Source organism: Triturus cristatus, chromosome 7 (assembly GCF_964204655.1).
Source record: "Triturus cristatus chromosome 7, aTriCri1.1, whole genome shotgun sequence".
Taxonomy (NCBI): Eukaryota; Metazoa; Chordata; class Amphibia; order Caudata; family Salamandridae; genus Triturus; species Triturus cristatus.
In genome coordinates this window covers 150,966,587-150,981,739 of record NC_140590.1, presented here as the reverse complement: position 1 = coordinate 150,981,739, position 15,153 = coordinate 150,966,587, and the positions used below count along the sequence as shown (strand labels likewise).

Here is a 15,153-nt window from a genome sequence, read left to right as displayed (position 1 = left end):
TTAAAACAATTAGGAACTATTCAAGGTCATCAGGGTAAGACTCTCTGCAGAACAGAGCTGGCAGGGGGCCCCCTGAAAGGCTGGGGCCCTGGGCCAGAGCCCACTTTGCCCATGCCTTAAAACGTCTCTGGTTGGGGGTGTCGCCGAGCTCTTTCCCAGGGCCGGTTTTCGGCCGATTTTGTTACAGGGCCGATTTTGCAGCTATGCTGCAAAAACGGCCCTATAACAAAAACGGCCCCCAGGGGCCCAAAACCGTCCCCCACCCGTGCGGCGCACCCGGGGATTGCCCGTTGCCCGCTACGGCCAGTCCAGCCCTGGACACAAATCCCATCCCCGCCACTCCTTTCTCCTACACTGCATCCGCATGAACAGCTCTTGACTGTCTGTTACATGCCGTGTAGGGATCCTTTCTCGTTCCACATCACCAGCTCTCCCCTAGCCGCTATATGGACTGGTCCGTATCACCAGAGGTCCATACTCGGGACTGCCCGTGCCTCGCATGCTGACGCGATCGGTTTCTGCTTCCTCCTGCTGCCCACTAGCACAAGACACAGAGTCCGTCAATGGCCATGCTTTCACTTTACCTGGTTCCTTTACTGTGGGGTAGTTACTTCTGCTCAAAGGGATGAGTATTAAGAGGTGAAGGTGTGCTGCTTTATTCCAAGAGGGGTGAGCTTGGAATGTGCTGCTGTAGATGCCGCCCACGTGCTTCGGTTGCACTGCGTCCTCCGGCAGGTGTCAGCTTGGGGTGTTTTTCTTCCACGTGCTTCGGTTGCACTGCGTCCTCCGGCACGTGTCAGCTTGGGGTGTTTTTCTTCCACGTGCTTTGGTTGCACTGCGTCCTCCGGCAGGTGTCAGCTTGGGGTGCTTTTCTTCCACGTGCTTTGGTTGCACTGCGTCCTCCGGCAGGTGTCAGCTTGGGGTGTTTTTCTTCCATGTGCTTCGGTTGCACTGCGTCCTCCGGCAGGTGTCAGCTTGGAGTGTTTTTCTTCCATGTGCTGTTTCAGTGTACTTTTGAGTTCGGGCAATGCTTTTTAGGAGAGATGCTAGCTAGTCATGCTAACGGCATCCGAGGCTCCACGTGCTGGTGCCATTTATCACAGATGCAAGAATTCACAGATCCGCACCCCACAATTAGCAGTATTGGCAGCAAGAGTGGTGTTATCGCATCTAACCTATAATTTGGTATCCATCATTTATTTCCACAAAACTAGTAAGGATGTGCTTCCTTTTTCATCAGGCGTCACACTCGCCAGCAGCAGGATTCAAGCATTCTTGTGTGGCTCGTACCTCTCTTGTACATTACAAAGGGAGTTTACATAGTGGCCCATTTAATGTTGATGAATTATGATTGGCCTATATAATTATTGTACCTCTCTTCTGTTTGCGTTCTCACTGTAGAAGCTTTGAATGATGACCTTGGTTTACAGTTCTCACCTGCTGCAGTTGCCTAGTTCAGGACAGCTCAATTATTTCATGGAATGGAATGAGGTGAGCTCTCCATTGACGGGTTGGCTGTAATATGTTTGAGGGACTCACTTTTAGAGTTGGGTGATTCCCATCATGTAGGTCAGAATGGAGAAGGGGTTGACCTGAGATGTTGGTAAGTTTAGATGCTACTCAGTCAATATTGCAGAGTGAGTTAAAGACTCATGCTATCTGTTGATCCAGGCCACAAATTCAACATCCTACCGGGCCAACTCAGCCTTTTATCCCTACGCGGTTGATACATTGAATACTATAGAAGTGGATGATAGTAACACCTGTGCTTTAGTAGTAAAATAGTAAATCTCTTTTAAGTGATATATTAAAAGATGTTTCATTTCTTATCTATGTATTTCCGTGTGTCCATGCAGCCACGTGATTTCAAATGTATTTCTTTTTGTTTCTCTGACATTTTTTTCAGTTTGTTAGGTGTTAATTACAGGAATTTATTCTGTATGTTGTGGGGGATTTGTTCCACTGTTTCAAACGTTTGTATTCAAGATGATTACATGCAGACATTCTAGCCAGCATTACAAGCAATTGTCACATTTTCAGGCTTGAGCAGATAGCCACAAAATACAGCTTATTATTAATCACAATGTCGAAACCTAATGCATTTACCAATGTTTGTTAATAAATCTGCCCCTTGGTGTGCTTGAGTTGCATATCACAATATGTTAGTGTGCATTGTTACAAACTGTGAAAAGCCAAGACTTCATATTTTCCTCCTCATTTCTCCTGTGATCTTTCTGTGATGTACTTGTATTTTTTATTTTGTGTGTAGTCTCCCTCAGCTCTGATTGTCTACGCAAATGCAGTCTGTGTCACCCCTGGTAGAGTGATAATTCCACAACAGATCATCAAATATGGTTCGTCGACAGGAGGGACTAGCGTCTCACGGTTGCATATTCCACTATCTCCTCTCCACGAGAGTCATTCGGAGAGGTTTCTGGCCTCTCAAAGTGACGGATTGTGGCGTAATTGAGCTCCTCTGAGACCTTGTGACAAAAAAAACAAAAGGTGTAACACAGAATTAGAAACAGTATGCCTTACTACAGTTCATCACCTACCTACATAATTTTATATGGGTTACATTTTATGGGTAATGGATAGCATATGGAAACAAATTTGCCACTGGCTGAATATTTTATTAACATTTCTAAACTTTTCACCAACAAAACAATGCTGAGAAGCCTAGAATCAGTGATTGCCAAAATTAAGCATTTTTAAATGTTGAATTATTTGCCCACAAGACAGAATGTTTAACGATTTGAGTTAAATTGATACTTGCTGAATGAAAAAGATTTTTGAAAATTAATGGTTGTACTGGTTGGTTCAGCGGGAAGAGCCACAGAGAAATTTAGCAGCACCTTTTTGAGTTAGAATATAATATGACTACTATTTTTGTAATTAATGTGTATTCTATGGTGTTTTCAAACTGCTACTTCGATATGAGATTTTATATAGAAAATAGCATTCTGTGCAACATTTTGTATGATTGTGAAATCATATCTCAAATATCGACAGTGACAATAGTGTGACCACAATATTGAGGGAAAAAATGCCGAAAGGTAAGAATTGATTTACTATTCTTAACTCCACAAAGAAGTACCTTCGAATATATAAATATACATATGTATATATTATCTACTGGCGGTCGCCAGTAGTTAGTTATAGTTAGGACCGTGTTTCCATAGGAAATCCGCAACATTCTATTTGGAATAACTTTGGCGCCGATTGACGAATCCTCGCGAAATTCTCAAAATAGGTGGGGCGCTCCGCTCCGCTCCTACCCTGAAAGTCTCTGGGGGATTCGTCAAGCGGGGGCTGAGAAAAAGGGGGGTCCAAAACGCGTTTTCCCCATGCATTTTTCCATAGGACCTTTAGTCCGAGCTACAGCCCGAAAGGCTGAACAGAATTACTTGAAATTTGGCAGAGAGGTAGCCCTCAGGTCAGGGATGTGCCTTTTGAAGGTCTCGTGTAAATCTGTTCAGAATTTCCTGAGAAAATAGCATTTAAATCAATATATATATCTATGGGCGCGCTCCGAGCGCGTACCGTAAGCTTACCGTACGCGCACGCTGCCGTGCACGAGCGCGATTCTGATTGGTTGTTAGATCTTAGTAAACATTCGAATCGGTCGAAACCAGGAAGTGTCAGCCGCCATTTTGTCTCTCGCAGTCTGAGGGGGTGAAAAACAAAGGTGGAGAACGTGAAAAGGGGGCAGGGTGGACAGTTCCTGACCCCCTAGCCTTTGTCAGGGGGTCCCAGAAGGGCAAAAATTAATGTAAATTTTTTTTCAAAAAATCGCCGAATGTGCGTAGCGTACGCGCACGGAGTAAACAGAGAAATTCCGCGAGGAGAAATTCCGCGAACTTCGCGTAACTATTCCGCGATTACGCGTACCGTACGCGCACGGCTAAAAAAAATTTTCAAAAAGGAAAGCTTAAAGAAAAATAAAAAAATTGTGAGGTAAGGTTGGCTCTTAAAAGAGCCGTTGGGTTAATACAGGGATGGAGGAAAGAAAGAATGGGAATATTATGAGTGTCTACAAACGTGCTGGTCTATCTTATTGTTAATAAGGGAAACACTGGTCTCCCCAAAAACAATAAGACCACAACATGTTGTACACCTCATTGAAACCCTCCGAAATCGAGGGTTAATGTCCAGAGGAGCAGAAGAAGGTGATGCTCCCACCTCAGAGGAAGGGCTCAGCTGAGCTGCCGATGATGTACTCGGCTGAGCTTCTGAGGTTGGGCTCCGATGACTTACTGAAGAGTTTTCTTCAGTATGTCGAGCAAAGGTCCTGGGATGTTTATCCCTAAGGTGTCTCTTCATAGAGTGATTTCCAAAGGAATACTTCTTCCTTGGATCTCCTCTAGATAAAACACGGTCACAAAGTGTGCAAGTGACCAATGGAGCATTGACCTTTTTCTGCCCCTCTGGAAAAGTAAAATACTCCCACACAAAAGAATCCTTTTGTTTCCTCCTTCTCTGTCTGATGATGGTGCTGCTAGGCTCACTCTCAGAAGAGGTCTGCTGCTCTGCCATTGTATCTCAATGTCAATTCAGCTCCTTCTCCTAGGGGATCTCAAGCAGTAATGAGGGGAATGGGTGTGGTGTGGGAAGTTTCTGGAACTGAAAGTAGTTTCAACCAATGAAAAGTGTTCTTTGTGGATCACATGACCTACCGTGCGCGCTCCGTAAGCTTACGGTACGCGCTCGTAAACAAGTACGCATGCGCAAACGTGACGCTTACGGAGCGCGTACGTAAGACGCACTCACGCATGCGCATTACACGCCCCTGCGTAACCGCGACGTTGCTTCCGTGCAACGCGCATGCGTGTACACGTACGTCACGTACGTATCACGTAAGCGCACTGTACTTATGACGTCCGGAGCGCGTAGCGTCAGCTTACCGTACGCGCATCATAGCACGTAAGCGCACCGTACTTATGACATACGGAGCGTGTAGCGTCAGCTTACCGTACGCGCACGGAAAAAAATGCATAAAAAAAAAAATTAACCATTCCATAATGCAGGATATAGTACATATATTATTTTATACATAGGTTTACCAAAAATCAAAAAAAAAATTAGCATTTAAAAAACCGTACAAATTCACTGAAAAAAACATGGGTTTCACACACGTTATAGTTAGGAATTAGCATTTTAAAAACCTTGCAAATTCACTGAAAAAACCATAGGTTTCACACATGTTATAGTTAGCTGGACATTTCACTCGTAAAAAACCAATGAAATTCCCCCGTTATAGTTAGTGCAGGCAACTATAACTCACGCGACCGCGATCCTCTGTTGATGCTAATACTGTATCTTTAGCTATACATATATTACAAATATTTATTTTTCATAAAGACACATATGTCATCAATGATGTAATATTTGACATCATCAGCAGAGGATTGCGGTCGCGTGAGTTATAGTTGCCTGCACTAACTATAACGGGGGAATTTCATTGGTTTTTTACGAGTGAAATGTCCAGCTAACTATAACATGTGTGAAACCTATGGTTTTTTCAGTGAATTTGCAAGGTTTTTAAAATGCTAATTCCTAACTATAACGTGTGTGAAACCCATGGTTTTTTCAGTGAATATATATATTTTTATTTTTTTATTTTTAATTTTTATTTTATTTCACTGAAAAAACAAAGGTTGCAGGGATGTTATAGTTAGACTCAGATTTAACTCGTACAAAACCAGTGAACTTCAGCAATTATAGTAGTTACCTTTGCTAACTATAACGTAAGCTCCCGCAATGCACTGCTTGTGAGCTTACATATTACATCACTCGTGACATGGTCAGTGACATCACTGTTGACATCTCAAATGATATCACTGATGACATCCCTGATGACGTCATCTAGTGAGTGTATTTTCTAAGAGTTTATGATTGGTATACATATATACTAACCTACTGCAAAAGTTAAATCAGTATACTAGGTGCACTACTAATGAGCGATACTACTTCTAACATATATTATCTTAGTGGCTGTGTTACTGTATGTATCAGTGTTTGAGTGGATGTCTCAGTGGCTGTATGGGTGTATAGATGGGTGTATGAGTGGCTGTGTAGCTGAGTGATTTGCTGTGTGAGTGGCTGTATTGGTGAGTGATGGTATGTGTCAGTGGCAGTATGAGTGAGTGAGTAACTAAGTGGTAGTGTGAGTAACTATGGGTGAGTGAGTTGGTGTCTGAATGGTTGTATGAGTGAGTGGCTGGGTGTCTTAAGCAACTGTATGGGTGAGTGAGTAGGTGTTTGGTTAAGTGAGTTGATGTGTGAGTTGCTGTATTAGAGAGTGAGTGTCTGTGTCAAAGGCTGTGTGGGTGAGTGAGCAGATGTGTGAGTGCTTGTATGGATTTGTGAATGGGAATATAAGTGGTTATATGGGTGTGTGAGTGCTTTTATGGGTGAGAAAGTGACTGTGTTGAGATGCTGTATGGGTGAGTGAGTGGGTGTGTAACTGTATATTTAAATAAGTGAGAGTGTGAGTAGCTCTATGGGTGAATGTGTAGCTGTATGAGTGGCTGTATGGGTGAGAGACTGGTTGTAGGAGTAGCTGTATGGAAACATGGGTGTGTGAATGCATATGTGCGTGAGTAGGTATGTGAGTGACTTTATGGATGAGTGAGTTGTTATCTCAGTACTTATATGAGTCTGTGAGTGTGTATCTGAGTGTGTGTTTGAGAGGTTGTATAGTGGTATGAGTGGGTGTGTGAGTGGTTCTTTGGATGATCATCATCAGGGATGTCATCAGTGATGCCATTTAAGATGTCATCAGTGATGTCATTGACCATGTCATGAGTGATGTAATATATGAGGTAATAAGCATTGCACTATAACTGCTGAATTTCACTGGTTTGTACGAGTGAAATCTGAGTCTAACTATTACATCCCTGTAACCTTTGTTTTCTTTCTATGAATTTCTACAGTTTGTTTAATATTGTTTCCTAACTATAACGTCCCTGTAACCTTTGGTTTTTTAAGTGAATTTCTAACTTTTTTAACATTTTATTTACTAACTGTTACCAGTAATCTGTGACAGTGACTATGTGAGTGAGTGGATGAGTGTCTCAGTAGGTCTGTGAGTGGGTGTGAGTTGGTGGGTCTTTCAGTGGGTGAATGAGTGGCTGTCGAAGTGGGTGCCGGAGTGTCTGTATGGGTGTGTGAGTGTCTGAGTGGGTGTGTGAGTGGGTGTGTGAGTCTGTAAATGGGTCTGTGAGTGAGTACATGAGTGTCTGAGTGGGTCTGTGAGAGAGTGAGTGCATGAGTCTTTGAGTGGGTCTGTGAGTCAGGGCATGAGTCTCTGAGTGGGTCTGTGTGTGCATGAGTCTCTGAGTGGATTTGTGAATGATTGTGCGAGTGGATGCATGAGTCGTTGAGTGTGTGAGCGAGTCTCTGAGTTGGTCTATGAGTGTGTGTGTGAGTGCCTAACTCTGTCAGTGAGTGGGTATGTGAGTGTCTGACTGGGTCTGTGAGTGAGTGCATGGGTCTCTGGTTAAGGTTTGTGAGTGAGTGAATGAGTGTCTCAGTGGGTCTGTTAGTGGGTGTGTTAGTCTCTGAGTGGGTCTATGAGTGGGTGCATAAGTCTCTGACTGGATCTGTGAGTGGGTAAGTGAGTGTCTGAGTGGCTCTGTGAGTAAGTGCATGAGTCTCAGTCTCTGAGTAGGTTTGTGAGTGGGTGGATGAGTCTGAGTCCCGGACTTCAATGAATAGGGAAGGGGAGCCACATAGACTCCCTCCCAGGCCGATGTTGCCCCCAGGGACCTATCTCCCAGGGCCTGGCCTTAATATACCGATGATGTAAAAGGGAGGGAGCTGCATTGGCCCCTACCTGGGCAAATTTTGTCCTTGGGGACCCCAACCCCCTGGGTCTGGCAAACAAAGAAATGGGGAGGGGGCCATGCGGCCCTCCTCCTCTGGTCAATTTCAGCTTAAGGACCACATCCCCAGGGCCCAGCCATGTGTCCTGGGTACCCTGGATCTCATCCAGGATGCAGCATGGGGACAGTGGGGGAGTCTCAAGGCCCCACTGCCCCAGCCTGCTCCCCAGATCCAAATGCAGATTCCTGTGTGGAGGAGCAAAGGTTTCATCTCTATCACTGCCCCCATGTCTGCTGGCAGGGAAAGAGATGAAACCTCCACTTTCAGCAGTCAAGAGCACTTTGACAGCTCCCATCCACTGGAACCAGAGTGTTTGTTTTTGCTAGATGCAAACAGCTTGTCCTAGGGTGGGCACCCCTGGACATTGCAGCAGCCAGCCCTTGGGGATGGCGGTCCTCAGAGCACTACGTGGCCTGGTAGGGGGTGCCATGTGGCCTCTCTCCCGTGCTTTAAAAAATATTTGGCCCTGGGCAGGTGGTGGTCCCAGGGGCCCGGAAAGGTCTGGAGACCCCTATTATGTGGATTTAGCCCCTGGGTGGTGGCAGTCACTGGGGCTCAGGAGGGTCCGCCTGGCCCCACCATCAATGTTTCTTTAGCCCCAGAGAGGTGGTGGTCCCAGGGCTTATAAAGCCTCATGAGGGGGGGACCCCATGCACCCCCCTCTGTTTGTACATATAAATCTCCAATGAGGTGGTGGTCCCCCTACTTTTTTTATTAAAATGCCCCTGGCCCACCCAAGGGACCGTTTGAAAACAAGCATATTTTTAAAAAAAAGCTTTTGCAGTGTGCTTTGAATTTCATACATTGTTTGCCCTGCCGGGGTCCCTCCAGGACCCAAAGACCAAGGCTTGGGGTTCAGAGTATTCCTAGTTTGCCCCCTTTTCTTTTCTTTCACATATTGTTTGGGACTTGGCTGAAGCAGAGTCCCAAGAGGGCTGCCAACATTTCCTGGTTGAAGTGTTGGTAGCCAATCAGAGCTCATTATTATTCGAAAATTAACCACGATCGCAGATAAACAAATTTGGATTTCCCTAAATTTCCGAATAACTACTGAACGGATTTACACCAAATAGCTGAAAGCATGATCTGTGAACTAAAAGCTACCTTTCTGCCAAATTCGTTCTTATTCCGTTCTGCCGTTCAGGCTGCAGTTGTGCCTAAAGAGTCTATGGGAATTAAAATGGGAAAGGCACTTTTTTTGACTCCTCCTTTTTCTCATCCCCTGCTTGATGGATCACCCCAAATCTTTCCATGCACAACAAACTCACTAAAAACTTTTTTGGAAAATTTTGTGAAGATTCGTCAAACGAAGTCAAAGATATGGACAAGTCAAAAAATGCTTTTTCTATAGAAACATGGTCCTAACTACCGACTGCAAGTAGGTAATATATATATGTATAAGCCAGTATGTAGTGATGGTTAGGACATAGTTTCCATAGGAAGAGTGTTTTTACATTTGTCAATACCTTTGCAGTTTTTTGACGAATCCTCATGAAATTTTCAAGACAAGTTTGTCAGTCAATTCAGCTGTTGTCTTGAAAATTTTGGGGTGATCCATCAAGTGAGGCTGAGAAAAAGGGGGGTCCCAAAACAATTTTTTCCCATGTTAATTTCCATAGGAAACTTTAGACACGGCTACACGCTGAAGGAATTTACACCAAATTTGGCAGAAAGGTAGCTGTTGTTCCAGGACACACCCTTTTTGTTAAATGTTATAAATCTATTTAGTAGTTTTTGCGAAATGTAACGATTTTTAGGATATACAATTGGAGACACGGAGGATCTGCGACTCCACCCAAAATGTTGTGCTGAGCTCTGATTGGCTGCTAACACTTCAAACCAGGAAGTGGTGGCAGCCATCTTGTGATTCGGTTAAACTAAGTCATTGAAAAAGAACATTTAAAAAAAGGGGGCAGGGTAGAAACACCCTGACCCCATAGGCCTCTTGGGGTGGGGTTCCCACAGGGACCCAGCAGGGCAAAAAAGGATTTTTTTAAAAACATATTACATAACGCATGAATGGTCAGTAACATCAGTCATGACATGACTGATGACATCACTGATGACAACACTGATGACATCATTCACAGAATCTCCGATGCACCCACTCACCTCTATATAACCTTTCATACACCCACTGCAACTTCCACACTACCATTCTCAAACCCATTCACACACCCAGTCACTCACTAACGCAGCAACTGACATATTTACTCATACACCTATACAGCCACTCACAGAGTGAGTCTGTCACCCATAGAGCTATTTCCTCACCCATACAGTTACACACACACACACTCACTTACTCATACAGATAATAACGCATACTCATCCACACAGTCACTGACACAAGTACACACCCATATGCCTACTCTCACATTCACTCACTCACCCATACAGACACTCACATACCCCATCACTCACCTATACTGCCTTTCACATACCCAGTTACTTACCCATATCCCATTGACACATGCAATCACTCACCAACACACACTCACAACCCCTCACACATGCACTGACTCACCCACTTGCTCATCCATAGAGACAGTCATATACCCCCTCACCCACCCACTCAGAAACCTATAGAGGTACTCATACAACCAATCACTGACCCATACAGAAACTCAGGTACCCACTCACACACCCATACAAGCACTTAGACACCAACAGACAGACTTGGACAGACATTCACACAACCAGTCACTCACCCATAAATTCACTGAGACACCTAATCACTCACTCATACAGTCAGTCATGCACCCACTGAATCATCCCTACAAGCACTCATGCAGCTACCGATTCACTAATACACCTTGGTATAAATATTCAACAGTCATAAACTTTTTTTTAAAACACTCACAGTCACAGGATGATGTCTCCAGTCATAAGACCATGTTATGAGTGATATAATATGTGAGGTTATAAGCAGTGCATTGCATCATTGCTGGGGCGGGAGTTATAGTTAGCTCACTAACTATATGAAGACTGAATTTCACAGGTTTTGTACGAGTGAGACCTGAGCCTAACTATAACGTCCCTGTAACCTTTATTTTTTTTCAGTGAATATGTATATATATTGTGTAAGGTATACAATATGTAGAGAAGCTGATCTTTTGACATTTTGTCCCTCGATTTTGTTGTAAAGATATTCTGTCCCATGTATATTCAGGAGTTGGCTTGGCTTTGAACTTATCGCTAACCCTTGTTTCTCAAAATATTAAAGCTGTGTTGGACACTCTGACTTCTTACATTTATAGCTTTTGAATTCTGAAAGAGAGATTAAAATACCTAGGACACTTAAAGAATCCTTTCAAACAATGCATAAGTGAAAAAGTAAGCAACCATTTAACACTTGTTCTCATTAAAAGCGGAGTGCAAATATTGCTGGCTGATCTTTTTTGCTAGACACTTAATACTAGCTTATATCTCATGTCTATTATCCAATATCTAATTTCTATTATCTAAGCAAAATATAAACAAGCGTTGGCAAGGCCAACATGTCTGTAATAATGTGCTATAAAGTGCTGACTAATGCAAATACAAATATGCACAAATGCTGTCTGCATGGGTTAGCATAAATATTAATCCCATATCTACCGGCGTACACTGCTTATGATTTAAGCTTGCTTCATTCTGCTGCTTGTGCCTCATTCCATAGTCATCATCATGTGTATGATTGATACTTACACATATATCACATTTTCTGGATTTCCGTTCTGATACAGATGATCAATATGTAGTTTTGTTTTTAAAACTGTTATCTTTCTGAACCATTCTGGTTCTGCACGTCAGCTGTGCTTTTGGGCACTATGAATGCAATAATTTTGCTTTTAACAAACCTGATACAGTACGAGCATTGCCCATGAGGCAGTGACTGCCGCCTACCCCAGTGAACTCAAAAACTACCTGCCAATCTCCCTGCTCTCATTCCCAGTGAAGTTACTGGAAAAGATCATCGGCAAGCAACTCATGACACAGCTGGACAGAATCAGCTACTCAACGCCTCCCAATTCGGCTTCTGCAGCATTCACAGCACCAAAACTGCCCTAATCACAGCCACCAATGACATCCGAACCCTTCGCAGGTTTGATCCTTCTTGACCTCTCAGCAGCCTTCAACACCATAACCCACCACACACTGATCGAAAGACTTCACCACATCGCATTCATGAGGACGCGCTCAGATGGATAACCTCTTTCCTCACAGGAAGAACTCAGAGGATCCACCTCCCACCTTTCACTTCTGAATCCAAGAAGATCACCTGCGGTGTCTCTTAGGGCTCATCCCTCAGCCCCACGCTGTTCAACAGATATATGATCCTACTGGTCAACATCGACAGATTCCAAGGTTCCATAATTTCCTATGTAGATGACACTCAACTCATCTTCTCACTCACCAACTACCTCACAACCACCAAATCCAGCTTCCACAGATGCATGACAAACGTTGCCAACTGGATGAATAACAATTGCCTGCAGCTGAATACAGATAAGATGGAAGTACTGATCTTTGGCAAAAGCAACAACACATGGAGTGACTCCTGGTGGCCATCAGACCTAGGACCCCCATCTACTCCCTCCAACCACACCAGAAACCTCTGACTCATCATTGACAACAAGCTCACCATGAAATCACAGAGCAACACTGTCTCCTCCACCTACTTCCTCACTCTGCGCATGCTACCTAAGATCTTCAAGTGGCTACTCCTACACAAGAGAAGCACCGTGACACACACTCTCATCACTAGCCGATTAGACTACTTCAATGCCCTCCATGTAGGAGTCACCACACATCTTTGCAGAGACTTCAGACTATACAGAATGTCCCAGCAAGACTCATCCTCGCCTTTCCCGCTGAATCCACATCACACCCCACCTCAGGAAATTCCACTGGCTCCCCGTAAAGACGAGATGCCAAGGTAAGCTGCTGCCCCACGCACACAAGCCTCTCCACAACCAGGGACCCACCTATATTAACCACTGCCTGAACTTCCACCAACCATCAAGAAGACTATGCAATGCCACCCTTTCACTTGCCCGTACACTGTGCACCTAACGAAGCAGAAGTAGAGGATGCTCATTCTCCCACATCACAGCAAAGACCTGGATTAGCTGCCTCACGCACCTCCAGACCATCACCTCACCACCGGAATTCCAAATGGCCCTCAAGACCTGGCTGTTCAAATAAGCCTCTGGGGCCTGCAAGACCCTGGAGACCCTATCGGGTGATTAGGAGCACTTTAAAAATCCTGATTGGTTGATTGATTGAGCTAAGGGCTAACCAGCTGATCCAATATTGTCTGCTGTCATAGGAAACTCAGATTATTTACTTACAGAGAGCATAACTGTTCATTTTATAGTCACACTATTATGGCAGTGGGCACTAATAACTTGCTATTAGATAGTACTCTAATATTCTGCTTTCCTAAGTATTCTAAATGATAGTTGTGTCTGATACCAATTGTAAGGGTACTGAATTTATTTTCCTGGAAGGACGGAAGTCTGAGTCAGCATTGCCTGGATTTGAACTTGTGAGTTACAGATTACTGCATATCTCAGCAGCAAGTGTCCAACAATATTGTGGATCTACATTTTTTGTTTGAGGTTTGAGTTGATGATGTGTGAAACAACCCACCAGTCTTTTATTTATAATTTAATTCATATTTGTCATATGATGCACAGAACACTCATGAAAACATCAAAAATCATTTCAATGAGGGCGGGATCATTCCTTGCATCCTTGTGAAATTATTGATAGCCAGGCCCCTGTCTGTATCACCTCATAGCACCAGTACGATTCAAGTAGTTATAAAAAGTAATATGGCCCGTAGGGGAACTCATTCAGTCTGATATAAAAATATCAATAAGGTAGAGTAATTTTATGGACAATGCAGTGAGTCTGGAGGAAAGCCTTGTCCAGTGAATACTTGGCTAAGAACTAGTAACTGTGACATTAAAATGAGAGGTACAGAGAGACAATAAATGTGTCTTCACAGGAAACCAGTGAGTCCTTTCAATAAGCTCATTACTTGTTTTAATTCAGACAGGACCACTTCAGCCTTTCACGCCCTAGAGGTCTAAAACATGAGTTTGTAATTACCACACATAATACTTAGGGTCTTATTATGAGTTTGGCGGTGCGGGAGTTGGACCACCCGCTCCTGTACCGCCAAACCTGTGGTTGACAGAAAGAGGAAGATATATCACAGAAAAGAAAGCAATTATTATCTGACATGGGCTACACTCACAAACAAGAAAGTACAATGATGTTATGTTATGTGGATTTGTGGAGCGCAGCTGATCAACTGTGAGGGTATCCAGGCACTGAGTAGGAGAGGAGGAGATAATTCTTGTTTTATCTGGAACAGCCTTGTCTTGGGGTTCCTTTGGAAGTCCATAAGGTAGGGGGAGGTTCTGAGGTGTTGTGAAAAGTAGTTCCAGGTCTTGGCTGTGAGGTATGAGAAGGAGCATCCTCTGCTTCTGGATGCGAAGGAGGTGTGCTCTTGCTTGGGACACAGATCAAAGGTGTCTGGTGGGTTGGTAGAAGTTGAGGAGGTGGTTGAGATGAGCTGAACCGGTGTTGTAGAGCGCTTCATAGGAGTGGGTGAGTAGCTTGAACTTACATCTTTCCTGGACTGGGGGCCAGTGCAGATTGTTGAGGTGTGGAGAGATGTGGTTATTTCATGGGAAGCTCAGGATGAGTCTGCCAGTGGCATTTTTGGGTGGTTTGGAGTCAGCGTAGGACATAGGTTGGGATCCCGATGTACAGGGCATTTCCGTAGTCAAGCCTACTTGTGATAAGAGCCTGGGTGACTGTTTGTCTGGTGTTAAGTGGGATCCACTTGAAAATCTTGTGCAGCATGTGCAGGATGTTGAAGCATGATGAGGCAGTGGCATTGATCTGTCTGCTCATGGAGACATTGATGTCCAAGATGATCCTTTAGGTTCTTGACATGGTCCATAGGGGTCGGTAGGGGGCCAAGTTCAGAGACCCACCAAGAGGCGTCCCAGGGGGAATGGCTGTTGCTGAAGATTAGGACTTTGGTTTTGTCTGTGTTGAGCTTGAGGCAGTTGTTTTTCATCCAAGCATCGACATTGCTCATGCAGTTGCTGAAGTTTGCTTTGTTGGTTTTGGTTGAGTCAGTAAGGGAGAGGATGAACTGTGTGTCATCAGCATAGGATAATATGTTGATGCCGTGGGCTCTGACAATGTCTGCAAGGGGCGTCATGTAGGCGTTGAAGAGTGTTGGGCTGAGTGACCATC

The 15,153-nt window shown here is 44.1% G+C and overlaps 1 protein-coding gene across 2 annotated transcripts in view; it reads right to left on the bottom strand.

Annotated features, from left to right (window-relative positions):
• Positions 1-1,888: 1,888 nt before the first annotated feature.
• The window catches only part of LOC146809074 (B-cell receptor CD22-like), a 594,248-nt gene continuing 580,983 nt past the window's right edge, over positions 1,889-15,153 (bottom strand). For both annotated transcript variants that reach the window (XM_085615881.1, XM_085615880.1), the window contains one exon: positions 1,889-2,483. In XM_085615881.1, coding sequence (XP_085472007.1) covers positions 2,373-2,483 — 111 coding nt within the window. In that variant the 3' untranslated portion in view covers positions 1,889-2,372. The remainder of the gene's footprint in view (positions 2,484-15,153) is intronic.